We start from the raw sequence: 21,408 nt of genomic DNA, 5'->3' as shown, positions 1-21,408 counted from the left end.
TGTGACAGCACCTAATAAACAATACCCTCCTCAATACTAACCATATTGCTATAAGCAATATATGGGGGCAGCAAATAATCTACATAACCCGATTAAAAACCACAACAAGGGGGCTGGATGGGAAGAGAACTGGAGCATGAGAAACAAGTGGGGGAGGTGATTCAGGATCAGGGCAAGTCAATGGTATGACCATGGATATAAAACCATTGCTGTCCTCAACCATAGGTCTGTCTTATAGGCCCTTCAGAACTGAGAGAGGTACATTAGAGCCTGGTTCTCTTTGGACAGAGAGTTCTACCAGGTAGGAGCCACAGCAGAAAAATCCATGGGCCTGGTCAAGGACAGCCGGATGGTCTTTGGGCCAAGGATCATCAGGAGATTGAGACAGAGCGCAAAGCTCTCTGTGGAGTATAATGGAAGGGCTTTGAAGGTAAGCAACAATACCTTGAACCTGATCCGGATTTCAATCTTGAGCCAATGAAGCAGGCAGAGAACAGGTTGAATATGTGCTCTTCAAAGAGTTCCTGTTAGGATCTGTGCAGCTGTATTTCGGACTAAGTGTAATCTTTGTAGCAGCTTCAAGGGTAGCCCTGTTTAGAGTGAGTTACAGTAGTCTAATCAGGAGGTGACCATTACCTGGACCACTGTGGCTAGTTCAGGTCAGGACAGTAGGGCACAAGTTGCCGGGCCCAGCGAAGGTGGAAAAATGCTGTTCTGGCAACACTGGCAATCAGGGTCCAGGATCGCATTTCAAGCATATTTACAACAAGCTCTGTTGTAAATGACAGAACTAGGAGTGCTGATTCATGGAATTATAGTGGCATGTTGTAGAAACTGAAATATTTGCAAGTAATAAATTGAGGAATGAAATGTACGAGTACCATTCTTACTGTATCAGACAACTGCCTTTTCCCCATAAGATAGCTAACATAAAACAACGTTGACAATGGAAGCTTATTCAACTCAAGAGCAGATTAGATTTTATTTGGTGCCAAAAACAAAACAAGCAATCTATATATCCAATACCCAAGGCCCTCCTCAAACATCACTTCTAATAGAAATGATTTGTTCTTTTTTTCATTGTTTATATAAAACAATTTCCTAATGGGAAAAACACTGGTAAAGAATTATTTGGCAACATCCAGTGTTCAAATTCCCCCCCTTGAAATTGGAATTCAAAGTACATATCCATAAATAATCATCAAAATATATTACAGTGTTCATGGATTATGGCTAGGATCTCTCTTGCTGATTTAAAGAGAATTTTAATTGTGCAATGGCTTTTCTTTGGAAAGGATATATTTATCCTTACAGTCAGTTATATTTATCAATTACCAAACCATACTTTTACATAGCTTAGGAAGGATGTGGACATTTTAATCCTTATAATTTCATTCTATATCTGTATTTTTTAACTTTAAAAAAAAACTTACCGGTATATGATTTCAGTGAATTAGAATTTATTTTATTTTAATTTTGATTCAATTTATTTTATTCAATTTTTATCCCACCCTTTCCCGACTTGGGTTGGGCTCAGGCCAACTAATATCAGAAACACAGACATTCACTTAAAATAAAACCATTAAAACCTCGACTTAACAATTGTGCAACCCTAAACTGAGTTTCACCCTTCTAAATCCACTAAGTGCAAATGGCCTAAATCTACTGTTTTTAAGGAATTTTAAAAAGTCTCCTATAAGAGAATGAAGCTGCCTCAGATACGTCTTAGCAGCTCTGTGACACATGCATGCATACACACAACGTTTGGGTAATCTAGTAATTAAATAAACCTGATATTAACCAGCAGTGCACTAATGTAATGTCAGACAAATGTGAAATGTTTACATTCCAGTGCATGCACAGATGATTTCTTGCAGCCAAAGGTAGTAAAGTTACAGCATTTTCAAGCCTAGTGATTTTTAAAGCATAGAGCAGCTTCTAATAGATTAGCCAATCAAATTTTTATCTTGTATAATAGCTCAGCACTGCATATAGCAGGATTAGCTTCACTTTAGCTAATGTTTGTTTATTGCTGCCACTACTTTTATTGTAGAAATCTGACATCCCATTTGGACAGCACTTTCTCTTTATAATTGATTTATTATTCTTAATTTAGAAAAGTACATGCCACCTCTTCAGAGACCAGCTCAAGTGGCTCAGAATTTGCGTTGAACAACTTCTTTGCTTTACCCTATCTTCTGTTTGAAAGAAAGAAAGAATACCCTGCAAAGAAGCAAAGCCAGATGTGGATGATCACTCCTTAATCCTGTCTACGTTTATGCCATGTTTTCCCTCAAAGATTTCCTTGTAATATTAGTTCTCATAATTTATTTCCCTTGCCATGTTTTAAATTTGATAAAATTAAAATAATTCAGTTTGTATGAGAGAAGCACATTTTTACGTCATTACAGATCCAATGGAGTGCCAACCTTCTGTGCTCTCATCATAAATGTTTTAGTTGAATGAAAGCAGTCAGTCAGCAAGAGATGAAAATGCAGGTGCATGAGGGAAGTACAGGAAAGAGTAAACAGAACAGTGAAGAAAAAATAGACAGAGGAGGAATTCTGGAGCATGTGAATATACGGTGTGTTAATGAGTGCAAAGAATGAGTATTTGGAATTATCTTTAAAAAGCATAGCATGATATGGTGTTTATTAACTGTTGTCACCATCTCCTGTTCTGACTAAATCAAGTGGCTTCTAAAGGTAGGCATGATAGTATACACGAGGAGACCTTCAAAAGTTTATGCAATGATTCTACAGGCTATCAAATATGTGCTGGAGTTAAAATACTTATCCCAGCCAATGTTGTCATGGTTATGTTTTTGGAAAATACTTTGCCTTATAACAAGACAAATCAAGAAGCTGGCACAATTTACACATAAAGTTTATTTCCTCCCTTGGAAGGGGTTAAAAATAGTTTTGGCAAGAAGATTGAAACTATTTACAGTTGTATCATAAAGCTTATGCTATGCGCAGTCAGTAGGAAAATGAAACAGTTAAAATTTATGAGTCTAGAGGCAGAAAGCAAATATCAGCCAAGTTTATGGACTTTTATTGTAACCCTTAAATGATTAGTTCTCCTGATTCACCCTTCAGGGGATACATATTTCCTAGGTCCCTATTTAGGACTTTTTGTGACCTTTTCACAGACACATAGTCTGATTCTTTAATTTTTCAACAAATATGGAAAGATTTTAAGCATGAGCCTTTCCAAGCTACAACACTTCAATAGGTTGTCTCCTCAGAAGCTAGACTCTGGCACCTCGGATTTCCCAAACCAGCACTTCTGGTAGTTAATCCTTGTGTGAATGAACACAGCAGATTAATAGTTGTTTTTTTTTTTTAATTGTCAACTTCTCCCTCCTATCTAGTTCCTCCAAAGTTCCTTGGGCCCTGATTGGCCATTACCTGCTCTTTATATGCACCAACCAGGCACAAAGGAGACTGGTTGTATATAGGAAGGGGTAGGGCTTTTGCCCATCCATCACAGTGAAGGAGCAGGGAGGACAAGATGATGGTAGAAATGGAACAGCACAGACATAATAAAGCAGCCATTCTTTCACCATACTCGTTTGGTATGGATTTGTGCAAGCATTTAATATGAGAAAAGCTACCAGTTATGAGTATATGAAATATTCTCTTCACTTTCACAGGATACTAACTTTAATGAAATACCCAAGTATTATATATATAAATAAATTATTTTAAGTTAATAATATGTTTTAAGGATGAGGTTTTTGTAAAGCAATATGCTAGTGACATCTTCTAAATGATTCTACCTCAAGCCTCCAACTGGCAGGAGCTAGCATTCTGTCAAGTAAGTATGTAATAGGTTGTTGTTCATAAAGGGCAGAATGCCTATAAATTATACTTTCAGTACTGACTAGTTAAAGATATTTGCAATAAACATCCAATGAGTTTAAAGCAGGAAACATGTTTACAATTCAAATGTTGATCAATTGCATAATCCCCAAATCCTTGAAAGAATATAAAATTCAAAGATTAAAAAAACTTGATCTCTGCTTTCATTGACCTAATGTGAGGAATAAATGATCCCCGATGCACTAGAAATACAAAGAACAATAGGTTTTGTTGGCAACTGTTTTCATTTTATGTCCTACAAAGGCCATAAACATCAGTAAGCATGTACTACTGAACACCATTCTGAAGTTTCTGCAGCTAATTAAATTCCAGATTGTATGTAAGAAATGGATGACATTTGCAGGCGAGTTAAAGATTTCTAAAATCATATAAGTGATATAATATGAACAATGGACGTGGCAAAAGGGACCATCTCCGGCCATTTGTGAAACTGTCAAGATGTTTGGTGCCAAGATGGTGGTGTTCAAGAATTGAGTAGGTTACGTTGTAAAGCATACATCATAAACTAAAATGCTATGTGTTGTGTGTAATGCTTTGGTATTACAGCCATGCCATGATTTAAATCTAAAACCCATAATTCCAGCACAAAAAAGACAGCATTGATGAGTTTGAGCACAATCCTGAAGGAGGGCCCGAATAGGATCTGGCGTGACTCAGCACTGATGCAAGTGCTCATTTATCCCAGGATAAGGGGCACTTATGCTGGCATGAGGGGCATTCACGCCGGTGCTGGTAACCACTGTCGCAGCCACACCAGGAGCGAAATCCTGGAAGTAGGAGCCCAAGCCGGCATAGGGGGGCATTCCAGGAGGCGGAGCTGCCTTTAGGCAGCATCCTAACCTCTTTTGTCCCTGGAATGTCCCCTCGAGTTGCAGCGTTGCTACACCACCATTTTTGGTGACATAGCCTTACTGTTTTTTATAGGGACGTTTCCCCCATTTCACATTTTAAATCATTTTATTTCCTCCGCGACGGCTGGGAAGCCCCTGTGGAGGCACCATGGCTGCGCTGCTCCTGGCCAACACACATCCACCCCCTTCCCCCCTTCTGGAATGGGCTGCCCAGGCATTCATTTTCTTCTTTTCCACATGTAACTTTTTTCTTTTTTTCTACATTTAACTTTTTCCTTTTCTTTTTTTTCTTTCCCATATGTAACCTTTTTCTTCCCTTTTAAGTTTCAAATATGAAGATTTTAACAGAAATATTATTTAGTCATTTAAGGTGGTACAAACTTTGATGGCGCTTAATGATGACAATAACAATCACTATCCAAGAAATGTCTATGGAAACCACATTAACCCACAGTAGATTTTTAAGCTACAAAAATATGTTTAGTTTTAATTCATATTTGTGAATAAGTGGTATTCATAAGAAATAACTACTATGAAAATACTTCCCTTTAAAACAGAATAGTTCAAAACTCAAGTTGTTCCATTATAAAGCAATAGTTGAACCCTCTTTCTGTTTTGTTGACACATTGCTTACCTTAACCATACTACAGTGGTTTCAGAGGTTAAAAGTTATATTTATATTCCACTTATCTCACTGAACTATGAGTTAATATACAGCTATATATTGTGCTTATCTCACTGATTTATATGATTGATATGTCCCATACAAAGGACATGGCTATAGTCCTTTTAAAATGTAAAAATATTATTATTGTTATTATTTCAGAGTTAAATGACTAAGATGGCAGTAGCTCTACCCCTAGCAAATGAGAACTGTGCATTGCAATTACTTTGATACAGAATGAGCAACTTTTTTTACATATGTTATTTGACACATTAAGCAAACTATATCTGACTGCATTCCCCCCCCCCCACCTCTCTCTCGTGAACATAGCATACGGACAGCGAGCTGACATAACATAATGGGCAGATAAGAACAGCAATATGTAAAGGTTGTAATCAGTAAACCAAAATCAGCTCACAGAATGGATCTACTTTCCTGTTGAACTCCCCAAAAATGGCTTCTGGAAACAGAATAATATATGATACTGGGAGCTGCAATTCAAGGAGAAGATTTCAAGAAATCACCCCATCCCCTCTTGTTTTAGCTCTTCTGTGAACAGGGCCAAAGTTCTCATAACTGTGCCCATTTCCCTTCAATTGCAGACCCCGTGATACCTCCCACTTGGTTCCTTAGGGGCCCCAATCCTTAGAAGGATGTTTGGACTACAGGGTAAAAAGGAGAGAGAGAGCCATGAACTCATTCCATTCATAGTTTGTTGGATCTATCAAATGACTTCAGAAGGAACTCTTCAGTTGGAGGTTTTCATTCCACAGGTACCCACAATACAGATTTCAGTGTATACATTGGCATTCTAGTTTTGACCTTAAGAACCAGCTCTCATCCCCTTATATGTCAACAGAAAGAATTATCGTGCACACAGACTGATTTTGCAAGATCATGAACATTGTCTATTTCATGCTGGCACCCCATACTTACGTATCATAAACATTCAGCAGCCAGTTGAGACACATATCGACACCGAGCGGAACGTTCACCAGTTCTTTGTGCTTCTCTTCCATCCCACTGTAAATTGTAGTGAGACAGCTAATCACATCCTGAACACTGAGGAGCTCATCATTTTGGTACAACTTGTGCTGCATGAAAGCTTCATTTGTTGCATTTAAGTCCAACAGGTCCACTAGGAAAGGAATAAAACAGAGAAGATACAATAAATGACATTTCACTTTGACAAAGCAAAATGTGTATTTTTCTAATTCAGAACCCACTCCAGAATGTGGATCAAAAAATCTTAAAAGCGGCCCAGGTAAAGAAGATAGAGATGATAAATCAGGAGGAGGGAGACCCCCAAACTTGCAGAAAAATCTTCAGTTTTAAAAAATGATAAAATAAAACAGTTTTAAAATGCTGAGATCTCTCAAGATTAATTCATGGGATGTTGGCAGCTATTTTGGATTGCTTATGCAACTGCAGAGGCCTGCGGTTTCCTAGATAATATAAAATGGCTGCTGCACAGGTGAGTTGGGGGAGAAAGAATCAGCAGGTAGGAAATACAAGAAGTAGCATGGGGGTATGTTCAATTAACTGTAATGATGCAAATGGAACTAAACTAAATTCTGAGGAAGTAATATCAGTGTGCATCTGCCAACATTCCAAACTGATGGAGAACTCTCAGAAAATAAGTAACCTTTTCCTGAGTACTTCTTGAAAAACTTCGTAAATCACTTATCAGTATTCCTAGGAAGAGCCTGAAGAGTTGTTACATCATTTCAAATCACTTAATGACCTAAAGACAGCAATAACGGAAACAAGCTCATATGCGTTGATAGGCATCCCAAATGAAAGCTCACGTCTGCTACACCTTTTCTTTTGGATGGCAACAAGAATGGGTGCCGGTTCCAAGAAGTATCTTCAGTTATCACAGCGATTATGAGAAACTAATTATCATCCAGACAATGAGATAGAAGGAAAATAGCTGATCATGAATTTTTCTAAGTGGTCTTAAAGTAAAGAAAAGATGCAACTCTTGGAATGGAAACGTTTAAATCAGAAATTGACAGAATAATCTCTACAGACATCTTTCATGAAAAATGGTTGAAAATTTAGCAAAAGGTGACAGTTCTTGGGGGGCCCTTTTTACTGTAAGAATGAATTCAGATAATCAAGAAGTGTACTTCAGAAGTCCTTGGGTTAGCATGCTTCTTCCTCCCTTCCCCTCACTTGCAAAATCTCAAGAAAGTTTCTGGTTTAGAACAAATCATAATTTGTCATGATAATCAGACATTTAACAAACTGTGATTTCTTCAGAACCAAACCCAGTAGTTTTTAATCTGAGTTTGTCAGCAAGAAACTGCACTCAATTTGTTGGTTAAAGAACACCATCTTTCAGTCTCAGCATGACATGAGGAAGGTAGGGTAAGCAATACATAAGCAGAGCAAAGGGGAAAGGGGCCATTTGTTTGTTGAGGAGTTCAGTTCTGTTCTGCTGAGGGAGAAGCCTGGAGACCAGGTGCCTTCTGATCAGTGTTTTCCTCTTGTCCTGACCTTCCTAACAGAGGCCTACCAGGGGAGGGCGAGTGGGGGAGGGGAGAGAGCTGTCTTACAATCGGCCTCAGAAGCAGTGAGGTGACTGCGCTATGGGCAGGGGATGGGGAGCTGGTGGTGGTTTGGGAAGGAGGAATCACAAATAGCCATGCAGTCAGGAGCTGTGAATGAGGGGAACAGCAGCAGCTGTGCCAGCAGGTGGGATCCAAGCAAGTGAGGGGGTAGGGGAGAAAGAGATTGATGGAGTGGGGGAGAGAAAGAGAGAGGTAGAGAGAAGGAGTGAAAGTAGTCATGAGTGAAAGGGAGAAAGACAGAGACAGAAAGTATAAGAAGGGGTGGGGGTAGGATATAGAGACTGAGAGAAGAAGTGAGGGAGGGGGAGGAAGCAAAGGTGGGAGGAATGGGATGACTGCCCCTGCAAGTTCCTTGAGGATCCCCACTTGTATTTTCTAACCGTCAAGTGTGCCCCCATCTGCAAGCACCTGGGGGACCCCCCAAGGCTTGCAAAAAAAATCCAAAAATGAAAAAAGTTGTTTAAAAAAGAGACTAGTTGACTGTGCAAACACAGACAGCTGCTCTTTCAACACCCTAGGCATGAACGCCTATGCACATGCGGTTTAAACTTGTTAGATACAATTGACCACATCCTTTTAGATTGCCCCTTCTATGTGACTCTGCGAGATAAACTGCTATCTACTTTGCTCCAGTACAAGACATACAGGAGTAATGAAGTGAAATGCAAATTTCTTTTGAGTGACCATGATCCTAAAATTACGGCTACCGTGGCTGAATTTCTTATAGGAGTTCTTAAAGAACAAGAAAAGTTTTATTAACCCGACTGTAACTTATATGTATAGCCCTTTGGAGATATATTGTTGTTGTTTTCTATCTCTGTCTTTTGGTATGCCAATAAAGGTTAATGAAATGAAATGCTCTTTCAACACAGGCAGGTGTGCGGTGAGGAGGCAGGAAGCCTCCCCCTCAGAGCCTGCATGGCCAGGTGGCCAAGCAGGGAAGCAGCTGCCACCACCGCTGGCATGGCAAAGCTGCTGGTTGGGTGGGGAGCGGCAACTGCTGAGATAGCAAATCAGTGGGCTGGGCAAGTGGTGGGGAGCAGGGAGTCGCTGCCAAGATGGCGAACCGGTGGAATGGGCAGCTGGGTGCAAAGCCGGGCTGACAGGGGAGCCACTGCAGCCATCGTAGTTGATGTAGTGAACTGGTAGTGTGGGCAGCTGGACAGCTGGCCAAACAGGGGAGTTACTACCCAGGCCAAAGTAAATAAGAGAAGTGGTGGTGGCAGGGCGGTCAAGCAAAGCAGTGAGTGTGGGTAGGGAGGCACAGCAGTGAAACTGGTAAGCAGAGCTGCAAGGGTGGGGGTGAGTAGAGTGCCAAGGATTGGGGGTAGGTAGGCAGAGCAGTGAGATAGCAGTGACAGCAAATGATAGAGAAAGTAGGCTGGGGGGGGGTATGAGAAGCCAGAGGGGTAAGCAGGAACCAGTGAGGGAATGTTCCCATGAGTTTCTCACAGCTCTGAAAGAAATTATGCAACTGTCCAGCAGAAACTGGTTGTGCATGGTGATAACTGCTGGCTCAGATGAACTTACCTAGAAACATGCACAATTAAATCCTGCAGCAGTTATTCGCTTTGATCTAGATCGGAATTAGAAGGTTATACTAGCATTCAATATGGTAGCTAAATTCAGCTTCCAAGCCTCAGATTAAATTATCATAGTCTAATGAAGGATCAGAGCTTATGACCAGTTGGTCCTCAAGCATAAAGAATAGAATAAAGGAAAGGAAAGGTTTCAGAGCACGAAAAAGAAATAATACACTTTGCAAGTAATGTGTGTGTAAAGTGTCGTCAAGTCGCAGCTGACATATGGCAACCCCATAGGGTTTTCAAGACAAGAGACGGACAGAGGTGGTTTGCCTTCCTTCCTCTGCATAGAAGCTCTGGAATTCTTTGGTAGTCTCCCATCCAAATACTAACCAGTGCCAACCATGAATAACTTCCAAGATTAAACGATATTGGGCTAGCCTGGGCCATCCAGGTCAGGGTGATTATGTAATTAATTAGTTAGTTAAATTAATTAATGTAATTAATTTCCCAGGATTATATCTAAAACTATCAGAAAGGCCTTAATATATGACTTGGCATGCTCCATTACTTCAAATAGCAAGCAACGATAGGATATATAGAGTATATGCCTGATATTAAGCAGGGAACACAACTTTTTCCACATTCTCCTCAACTGTTGCACAACTAGTTGTTTGCCTTTAGATTAAAGTAGTTCAGGCAGGCAGGGTGATACATAGCCCAAATACAGATGATTTGGGCTATGTAGATGATAAGAGCATGCTTGGAGGCCAATGACTTGGCACGCTGATTAGTTCAAGTACAGTTTTTTTTTAAAAAAATGCTGAGGACTTTTGCCTCAGAGGAAAGCAGAAAGGATGATTTCATGATCCTTTCTGGTATAAATCAGCAGCTGCAGAACACAATAATAGTTTTTAAGTGATAGAGAGCAATTTGATTAACTGCTCTAACAACAAGTTATCAAGGATAAAAAGAATTTCAGTAATCAAAATGAAAGTCCTGCCAAAAATTATTTTATTTATGACTACACTCCCCCCCCTTTTTTTGTGGTCAAGTCACAGCTGACTTATGGTGACCCGGTAAGGTTTTCAAAGCAAGACATGTTCAGAGGAGGTTTGCCATTGCCTGCCTTGGTCTCATGACCCTTGTCGTCAGGCCTGCTTGCTGTATCTGAAACAGTTTCGTTTTCTCACAGACTCTGTTCAAGGTCTTTTGCTCTAACGCTCGCATTCCTTTTCCCTTTGAAGCCAGCAGGTGCCTGTGGGAGCCTCTCTGATCTGTTGAAGGTTATCTCATGAGACTGTATTGCTGCTGCCTTGCTAGAGTTCACATATAAGCCAGTGTTTGCCACTTTTACCCCATTCCTGCCTTTGGGTCTCTGTGCTCTGCTTTCCTATGATACCATTAAGTCATCTCTTTTGGACTACTTCGTCTCCTGGTGTGACTTTGTGGTTTTCTATGGAACAAGTGCTCACATTAAGGCAGGAATCACACCTTTTCCACATGTCAGGCTAGAGCCCTGGAGGGTTCACCTGGCACTCGGATTGGAGCTAGGACGGTGCTCTCCGAGTTACCTGCCCGTGGTTGGAGCCTCGCACGGTTCACCCGGGACCCGGGTGGGAGCAGAACTGCTCCCCGGGTGGTGGGTTCCTGCTTGGAGCCCTGGAAGGCTCCCATCCTTGGTTCCTTCCCTTGGGAACAACGACTGACCCCGAGCTTGTATGGGACGTTTTAGCGGAGATACATCATACTGATGCGGAAGTAAATCGCCTGACTGGACTTGTCCGTGCTCAGTGGCGTTCTCTAGCCGCGACGGTCCCCTGGACATCTGAGGCCGCGGATACCAGCGCCTGCCAAGACCTCCACACCCTTGACTGGTTGGTGGATGATGCCCGATTGGCAGCAGAGGATTTACAATTGTTGACTAGCCTGTTGGCGGGATTAACCTCCGGGGACTCGCAAACGACTTTGCCTACGGTCCCGATCCATCCTGCTACATCTCCAGACATGACAACCCCAGCCATGCCAGCCCCCGAGCTCTGCCAAGCGGAGGCGAAAGCGGTGGCCGCATGGGTGGCTGCGCTTTTCCAGGGCCACACTGCAGCCACGATTTCAATGGCTAAACTCACAAAGCATTTGACCCCCGATTTTGGTACAAATGCAGCAGCCTTAGCGGTACAGGTCCAGCCATTGTTGGATCTAACAGATCCCGCTGAACTCCTCCTCACGTTGGGACAGGAGGCTCTTCCACTAGTTACGGCTGCACTGACTGCCAAACTAGAAGCCGACCAAGCCTTGGCTGAGCGCAAAAGGGCCGAGGAGCAGGCATGGGCAGCGGCGGAAGCCGCAGCAAAGGCTCGGGCCGAACAGGAGGAGAGGGAACGCTTGGCTGCCGACCGGGCGCGGTTTGGCACGCGCCCCCGACAACCCGGTGGCTATGAATTACCCCCGTTCTCCCCGACTTTCATCCCGTCACGCAGCGTTCAACGATCCCGCAGGTTGGCGGGAACCGTACCCGAGTTGCCAGAAGATTTCGACGAGGAGGATCTATACGGTGGGGACTCTCTCTGGGCTACTAATTTGTGGGTTAGCCAGTCCCGCCGCCCCGGCGGCACCGACGAAGAGATGTTTTTATTATGGAACCAAAATCTGGACCTTATGGAGCAGGTGGCGCGTTTGCAGGACCAACTGGCTCTAGTGCTCAGGGACAATGACCAGTTACAGCAGGCTCAAACCGCGCCCGTTGCCCCGGCTCCCGTAATGCCGCAGCAGCCACCGCAGCAGCCACCGCAACAACCACAGCAGCAACCACAACAACCGCTGCAGCAACCAGCGGCTCCAGCGGTTCCTCCTGGAGGAGGACCCGCAGCTCCTGGCGGAGTACCTATTGCCCCTGCCTTACCGGTACTTCCGGGTGCACCGGGATTACCCGGGGCACCAATTCCTGGGGCACCAATTCCAGGGTATCCACCTGCAGCCCCTATCCCGTGGAGACAACCAAAGTTAAAAATTGCCTATGACGGCTCAGTGGAAACCTTGCCCCGTTTTTTGCATCATGTGGACAGTTATATGAGAGAGCAAAGACAATTCTTCCCCACCGAAGATAGCCGTGTTCGTTTCGTTGCCTCCCTACTAACGGAAAAAGCGGCTGACTGGATGATCCTCCAGTTCGATACGCAATCCCGCTCCATCCGTTCCCTCAACAATTTTATGTTTGCTCTGAGAAGACGCTTTGAGGACCCCTTCATGGGAGAGAGAGCCAAAGCGGAACTTTTGCAACTCAGGCAAGGCTCCTCTCCGGTTCGGGAATTCGCTGACGAGTTCCAACGACTCGAGAGTAAAGTAGTGGACTGGCCCGAAGCTACCCTTATCCACTACTTTCAAGAAGCCTTGCACCCGGACATTCTGAACTGGTCTTATATGCGAGGCGACCCGGATACCCTTGAGGATTGGATTTTACTGGCTGAGGAAGTGGAAAGCCGCCAGCAGTTCGTTTCCCTAGTCCGAAATTGGGCCAAAGAGAGGGGCGGTCAAAAACCTCCCCCTAAACCTCCGACTCCCAACCTGCGGAGACCAACACGGCCCCCTCTGGATCGCGAGTCTCGATTCCAGAGAGGAGCCTGTCTTGTTTGCGGGGTTATGGGCCACTTTGCAGCAACTTGTCCTCAATGTCCACAGCCCACTCGACTGGACGCACCGCCTCAAGTTCGAGGACGACCTCAACGCAGAGGCACCGCGGCCACCCGCAGCGCAGTGCCGGGATGACCCACACCCTCTGCACTTCATGTCGGAGAACCGTTTAATCACCGTTTAATGCCCATCAATCCCATAGGGTCCCGGATTACAAGTGCCCCAGTGGGGGACAGCTCTCCTTCTGATGAAGACCACCATTGGGATTCCCCAGCTCTAAATCTGGAATCTCCTCTCGACCTGTCAAAAAACAGACATGGTCTGTGGTGAGTGGAGCGTCCCCACAGACCCCTGCAGAAACCCCTGCAAAACCCAAGGCTCCTGTCAAGGTGAGTGAAGTCGAAAACACGGTGTATGTGGACGTCATGTTACAACATTATAACAAAGGTCCCCAATTACGTGTCAAAGCACTCATAGATTCCGGCTGCGGGCGCTCTTTAATCAATGAGGCCACGTTTGCAGCTCTACAAGTCAAGTCTGAAAATTTACCTGCTCTTGTCCAATTCGCCCAAATGGACGGCAGCCACTTTAAAGGGGGACCGGTCGACCGTCGCACCCGGGGAGTAGCGATTGGCATCGGTTCCCATTGGGAGCAGATAGACTTTACCATTGCTCCAGTCCAATACGAGGTCATTTTGGGGATCAACTGGCTCAAAGGGCACATGGAATTCATGGAATTCGAGTCCATGGTAATGCATCCATAGACTGGGAGGCAGACACTATTGCCTTCACCAACCCTAAGTGTGACCAACATCGACGCGAGGTTGCAACGGTTCCTTCACCCGCCACAGCATTAGCCTCCGATGCCCTACCATCGACCCAATTACCCGATGTTTACCGAGACTTTAGTGATGTTTTAGATGTGAAAGAGTGTGATGCATTACCCCCCCCCCCACCGCGACACAGACTGTGCGATTGAAGTGGTGGGAGACTGCAAATTAACGAAAAGTAAAATTTACCCTATGTTTCCGAGCGCGCCGTGCTGCGAGACTTTCTAGACAAAAATATCGCTCGAGGGTTCATTCGGCCATCAACCGCCCCCAACTCCGCCCCTGCTTTCTTTGTCCAAAGGAAGACGGGTGACTTGTGCTTATGTATTGACTTTTGGAAACTTAACGCAGTCACCCAAACCAATGCCTACCCCATCCCACTGATCTCAGACATCTTGGGATAACTAAGGGAAGGGCGCATTTTCACCAAACTGGACTTGGTTGAAGCTTACTACCAGGTACTTATTCGTGATGGGGACGAACCCCTCACAGCCTTCTCCAGCTGCTTCGGAATGTACGAATTTCTAGTGATGCCTTTTGGATTAAAAGGGGCCCCGGTGGTCTTCATGCAACTCATTAACGAGGTCCTCCATGATTTATTATATCGGGGTGAGGTGGTTTATCTCGATGATATCTTTATTTACTCGAATTCCATGGATGAACACATTGCTCTAGTCAGAGAAGTGTTACAACGTCTCAGAAACAATCAACTCTATGCTAAGTTGTCTAAATGTAAGTTCCACCAAAAACAGTTGACTTTCTTGGGATACATAGTTTCACATCAGGGCCTCACCATGGACCCTGCTAAGATACAATCTGTACTTGATTGGGCTCCCCCCTCCACCTGCAAGCAGGTGCAGTAGTTCCTTGGCTTTGCCAATTTTTACCGTGGTTTCATTCCGAACTTTGCGCAAGTAGCACTGCCGCTCACCGACCTCCTAAAGACTAAGGGTAAAGGGGTCTCTGCCACGTTGCCCACCGCCAAGGTTCATTGGACAGATCAATGTCAAACTGCCTTTACAACCCTCAAGCGGCTATTTACCTCTGAACCTGTGCTGCAGCATCCCGATCCTGACCAAATGTTTATTGTGCAAGTAGATGCGTCTGACGTAGCTATGGGAAGGGGGGCTCTTTTGCAAAGAGGGCCAGACGGTCTTCTTCGCCCCTGTGCTTATTTTTCAAAGAAATTTGCGCACTCGCAACTAAACTGGCCAATTTGGGAGAAGGAGGCTGCTGCCGTCCATCATGCCCTCACTACGTGGAGGCAATTTCTGGAGGGTTCCAGGGTCCCCTTTGAGGTCTGGACCGATCACAAAAATCTAGAGGCCCTCACGGGGGCCCACAAACTGTCCGCAAAACAACAGCGTTGGGCTGACTTCTTTGCTCAATTCCGATTTATGCTCAAGCATGTGCCTGGAAAGCAGAAAGTGCTAGCCGATGCTCTTTCCAGACTTCCCCAGTATCCTGTGAAAATCGATCGTCCAATGGTCTCCTTATTCACCCCAGTGCAAAGGGAAGCTCTACCAGTTTTAGCTGTTCAAACCTGATCCCAAACTCTGCTTCAGTCCCAGCCCCACGCAGCGGACAGCATAACCTCTGTTAGAAAGGAATCAACTCCTTCCCCGGACCCACCTGCGCCTCCTGCGTCTAGTGCCCCACATCAACCAATCCCTCCTTCCACCCCGCCACCACTGCCAGCAGGGCCTGCTACACCCCACCCCCTGCGGGAGTGGTGATCCTGTTCGACTCCTTCCTGGCCTCCCTTCGTGCACAGTGCCTAGCTGAACGCACCGCTCAGGCACTGCCTCCGAGCCTACTAGAACGAGGTGGTTGTTGGTACAAGGACTCAAAATTGTAGGTGCCTAAGGTGCTTCGGAAGGAGGTCCTACAATTGGCCCATGGAGCCAAGACGGCAGGACACTTTGGATTTTTAAAAACCCTTCACTTGCTGCGCAGACAGTTTTAGTGGGCAGGCATGCGTACTGATGTAGACTCCTTCATTCGCAGCTGCCCCATCTGTGCCACTGTCAAACGATCCTAGGGTAAACCCCCTGGACTGTTGCAACCGCTGGAGGTCCCCACCAAGCCCTGGGAAGTGATTGCCATGGATTTTATGACTGATCTCCCTCTCAGTGAGGGTAAGACTGTTCTATGGGTTATTACTGACTTGTTTTCCAAACAGGTGCATCTGGTTCCATGTGCAGGTATACCCTCCGCCCCAAAGTTGGCCCGCCTCTTTATGTCACATGTTGTCCGTTTGCATTCCTTTCTGCGTAAGATAATCAGCGACCGCGGGGGTACCTACGTGGCTAAGTTTTGGAAAGCCTTTCTCAAATTGGTGGGGGTGGAACAGGGTTTGTCTAGTGCTTTTCACCCCCAAACTGATGGACAAACTGAACGTGTAAATGCTGTACTGGAATGTTATTTACATTGCTATGTGAATTATCACCAAGACAATTGGGTTGAACTATTGCCTTTTGCTGAGTATGCTTACAATAATGCTGTACAGGTTTTAGCCCTTTTTATGCAGTGTATGGTCATGACTTTGGTCCTGTTGGTCATTGTCAGGCTGCTATCTCGGTTTCGTTATTGCCTCTGTCTCTGTGCTGTATTGTCTGCCCCCCAAGGTCGCATACCTAGGCCTGGGAACTCAGCTCCTGGGAAACTGTATTCATGCGTGTAATCTCCCGCCTTTCCTGCCTTATAATATCTCCCAGCTAGTGAGCCTCTCATAGCTGTCATTTTATTCGTTTGCACTGTATGCCTATTTGATCAGTAAAAGCCATCTGTTTGGACTCTATATGACTTTGTGGTGATTTCTGGTTCTGTGGGCCAAGGGCTGACATTATGACAGCTATCTCTCATCTTCACCGTTCTACTAGCCAGGCTGGAGCCCAGGGGGGTTCGCCTGCCACTTGGATGGGAGCTGTGCAGCTCTCCAGGTGATCTACTACCCTGGAGCCCTTCTCAGAGGACCCTACTCTGTTACAAGACTTAATCGCTGAACTTTTCCGGACGACCCGAGAGGTTTGCCGCTTGAGGGGACTGGTACAGGCGCAGTGGCAATCTCTTACAGGACGTCTCTGGATGTTAACATCGGAGGATACTGATGCTCGTTTAGATCTTCAGGACTTGGATCAATTACTGGACGATGCCCGATTGGCGACTGAGGATTTACAAATATTAACTGGACTTTTGGATAATCTTATTTCTCGACAAACTCTTTCTACCATGGCGGGAGCCCCGCCGGAGGGTTTTTCCCTGATCCCGGATGCAGCCAGCTGCCAGGCTGAGGCCAAGCGAGTCGCTATTAGCACCGCTCTTCTCCTTGTGGAATGTACAAAGGACACCCCGGTAGCCACCTTGGCTCAAGTTTTGACCCCGACGTTTGGAGCCGAGGCATCCGCACTGGCGGTTCGAGTACAACCTCTGCTGGGCGGGGAACCTGACCCCATACTCTTGCTCCTCGAGACAGAACTTTTGCCGCGCATTACGGCAGAGACTGCCCTAAGACTTGAGAACGCCAAAGTTCTTGCGGATCAGCAAGCCGCCGAAGCGGCTAGGGTCGCAAGAGAGAGAGAGGCGGCGGAAGCAGCCAGGGCGGCTGCAGCAAGGATTAGGAATCAGGCGAACGTGGACACGCGCCCCAAGGACTATGTACTGGGACTATCAGGTCTAACTTTTTCCCCGGCGTTTGTCCCGTTGCGTGCGACCCAACGCGCACGTCGTTTGGCTGACCGACGTCGAGACTCAGATGAGTCTGAAGACGAGGATTTATATGGGGATAGCTCTCAATGGGCCACGAGCTTCCGAACCAGTAAGCCTCATCTTACTGGTGGCCCAAGTGAGGAGGTTCATCTTTTACGAGCCCAGAATCGGGAGCTCTCCGACCGTGTTGATCAACTCCAGGAAGTAATGGAACTTATGCTTCAAGAGAACAGACAATTACAACAAACCCTGATAGCTCAGAGACAGCCCGTTCCGATACCGGGTCAGGGGGTACCCGTACAACCACCCGCTAATGTGCCTGCTCCACCCTTGCCTCCTGGAGCTCCTGTTGCTCCTCCGCCCGGACCACCCGTGCAACCACCTGCTAATGTGCCTGCTCCACCCTTGCCTCCTGGAGCTCCTGTTGCTCCTCCGCCCGGACCACCCGTGCAACCGGGTCAACCCGCGCCCGGCCCTTGGAAGCAACTCAAATTGAGGACTACGTATGACGGATCTCTTGAGACTTTGCCTTGTTTCTTGCATCAAGTGGACAGTTATATGCGAGAACAAGGTCAACTTTTCCCCACGGAAGATAGCCGGGTGCGGTACGTAGCTTCCCTCCTGACAGGCAAAGCGGCTGACTGGATGGTCCTCCAGTTTGACACCCGCTCTCGTGCGATTCGTTCCCTCAACAACTTCATGACTGCCCTGAGAAGGAGGTTTGAGGACCCCTTCCTGGGGGAAAGAGCCAAAACGGAACTCTTACAATTAAAACAAGGCTCTGCTACAGTTCGGGAATTTGCCGATGAATTTCAACGACTGGCAAGTAAAATTGTAGGTTGGCCCGAGACCACCCTAATCCATCATTTCAGGGAAGCCTTGCATCCTGACATTCTGAACTGGTCTTACATGCGGGGCGATCCCGATACCCTCGAAGGCTGGATCCTATTAGCCGAGGAAGTGGAAAGCCGCCGCCGCTTTATTTCTCTCGTCCGTCAAAAGCACAAGGAGAAGGGCACCCAAAAGCCTCAACCCAAGGCACCACTGCTCGTCCCACGAAATCCCCCACGTCCGCTCCAGGAACGTGAAGCCCGATTTCAGAGGGGTGCCTGTCTTACTTGCGGAGAAATGGGCCACTTTGCAGCCGTTTGCCCACGCCGCCAGGAATTATTTCGTCCCAGCACGACAACCCGCGCCCGAGGTCGTCCACCACGCAGAGGCACCGCGGCCACCTGCAGCGCAGCTCCGGGAAGGCCCACACCCTCTGCACTCCATGCCGGGGACCCAGCCTCCCTGCCTGCTTCCAACGACCCCGCCGGGTCTCGGATTACAAGTGCCCCATTGGGGGACAGCTTTCCCTCTTCGGATGAGGAAAATCCTTGGATTTCTCCAGCCTTAAACCTGGAATCTCCCCTCGACTTGTCAAAAAACGGCTCCGGTCTGTGGTGAATGGAGCATCTCCACAGACCTCTCAGGATCTTCCTATCAAACCGAATGCTCCTACCAAAATCAAAGAAGTGGACTCCACCGTCTACGTGGATGCAGTTTTACAACAACTTAACGGAGGACCACAAATCCCCGTCAAAGCACTAATTGACTCCGGTTGCTGTCGCACTCTCATAAGCGAAGCCACGTTTGCTGCACTCAGAGCCGACTCAGAGGCTTTACCCGCCCCCGTCCAATTTGCTCAAATGGACGGGAGCCAATTCCAGGGGGGTCCAGTTGATCACCGCACCATAGGGGTGGCAATGGGAATTGGTTCCCACTGGGAACAAATAGACTTCACTATAGCCCCTATCCGATTTGAAGTGGTCTTGGGAATTAACTGGATTAAAGGACATAGTCCCAGTATTGATTGGGAAACAAACACTATCTCCTTCGCTAGTCCCACCTGCGACCAGCATCGGCAAAACTTTGCTCTGCCATTTCCGCCCGTTCCAGCATTAACCTCTACTGCCCCAGTACCACCGGCTCTACCCGCTGTATACCGGGACTTTGAAGATGTCTTCGACCTTAGGGAATGTGATGCCTTACCCCCCCACCGGGCCTCAGACTGTGCGATTGAAGTAGTAAAGGACTGCACATTAACCAAAAGTAAGATTTACCCTATGAGCGCTTCCGAGCGCACTGTCCTCCGGGACTTTTTGGACAAAAACCTCGCCAGAGGGTTCATTCGCCCTTCGAATGCCCCAAACTCGGCCCCCGCGTTTTTCGTCCGGAAAAAAGAGGGCGACCTTCGCCTGTGCATTGACTTCAGAAAGCTCAATGCGGTTACCCAGACCAACGCCTATCCTATCCCATTAATATCGGATATTTTGGGACAATTACAGGAAGGCCGTGTGTTCTCTAAATTAGACTTGGTGGAAGCCTACTACCGAGTCCGTATCCGCGAAGGAGATGAACACCTCACTGCCTTCTCTAGCTGTTTCGGAATGTATGAATTCCTTGTAATGCCATTCGGATTAAAAGGGGCCCCGGGGGTCTTCATGCAACTCATCAATGAAATCCTACATGACCTTCTATATCGTGGGGTGGTGGTCTACTTAGATGACATTCTCATTTATTCGAAAACTGTGGACGAGCATGTGACTCTGGTCAGGGAAGTTCTACAACGCCTGCGTAACCATCAACTTTTCGCTAAACTAGCTAAGTGTGAATTTCACCAAAGCAAACTCACGTTTTTGGGATACATCATCTCCCACCAAGGTCTTCGCATGGACCCCGCCAAAGTCCAAGCCGTCCTCGATTGGACTCCCCCCACCAACCGTAAGCAAGTACAGCAATTTCTGGGATTTGCAAACTTCTATCGGGGATTCATCCCTAACTTCGCCCAAGTGGCTCTACCCATTACGGACCTGCTGAAAACTAAGGGAAAAGTAAGCTCGGCTGCCTTGCCCTCCGCAAAAATCCTATGGACTGAGCAATGCCAAGCCGCCTTTCTGGCCCTCAAACGCCTCTTCACTTCGGAGCCGGTGCTACGGCACCCAGACCCAAATCAAATGTTCATTGTGCAAGTCGATGCTTCCGATGTAGCCATGGGAGGGGCTCTCCTCCAGCAAGGACCGGACGGTCTTCTTCACCCTTGCGCTTACTTTTCAAAAAAATTTGCGCACGCTCAATTAAACTGGCCCATCTGGGAGAAAGAGGCCTCTGCAGTTCATCATGCACTGACTTTATGGCGGCAATTCTTGGAAGGGTCTAAAGTCCCCTTTGAAGTTTGGACCGATCACAAAAATCTAGCTGCCCTCACGGGGTCCCATAAGCTATCGGCGAAACAACAACGGTGGGCGGAGTTCTTTGCTCAGTTCCGTTTCACCCTGAAGCACGTCCCTGGGAAGCAGAACGTTCTCGCGGATGCCCTCTCCCGTTTACCACAATATCCAGTAAAAATCGAAAGACCCACCAACTCTCTGTTCACCCCTATGCAACGTGGGGCCCTACCTATGCTGGCTGTGCAAACCCGATCCCAGCATCAGCACACCTTCCCTAACTCGCAAGCTCCGCCAGCCCAACCGGCTGCCCAGCCGCCACCGCAACAGACCGGAGTTCCCGCCCCTCCTACCCCTCCGACCGCTCAGCCGCCTACAGTCTGCGCGCCGCCGCACGTAAGCACTAGCCCTATAACTGTTTCTCAGATCTCCATGACCGACGGGGGGGCTCCCTCCAAAATCCCCATCTCCGAGTCCTTTTTAACTGTCCTTCGGGACCAGTGCCTTTTAGAACGTTCCGCTCATACCCTACC

At 46.6% G+C, this 21,408-nt stretch overlaps 1 protein-coding gene across 6 annotated transcripts in view; it reads right to left on the bottom strand.

Annotated features, from left to right (window-relative positions):
• Nucleotides 1-21,408, bottom strand: part of UTRN (utrophin) — a 760,310-nt gene that overhangs the window by 101,141 nt on the left and 637,761 nt on the right. For all 6 annotated transcript variants that reach the window (XM_056853742.1, XM_056853743.1, XM_056853744.1 and 3 more), the window contains one exon: nucleotides 6,336-6,537. In XM_056853742.1, the coding sequence (XP_056709720.1) occupies nucleotides 6,336-6,537 (202 nt within the window). The remainder of the gene's footprint in view (nucleotides 1-6,335; nucleotides 6,538-21,408) is intronic.

This window comes from Euleptes europaea, chromosome 7 (assembly GCF_029931775.1).
Source record: "Euleptes europaea isolate rEulEur1 chromosome 7, rEulEur1.hap1, whole genome shotgun sequence".
Taxonomy (NCBI): domain Eukaryota; kingdom Metazoa; phylum Chordata; class Lepidosauria; order Squamata; family Sphaerodactylidae; genus Euleptes; species Euleptes europaea.
The sequence above is the reverse complement of the archived record's forward strand: the minus strand, read 5'-3'. Positions and strand labels throughout refer to the sequence as shown.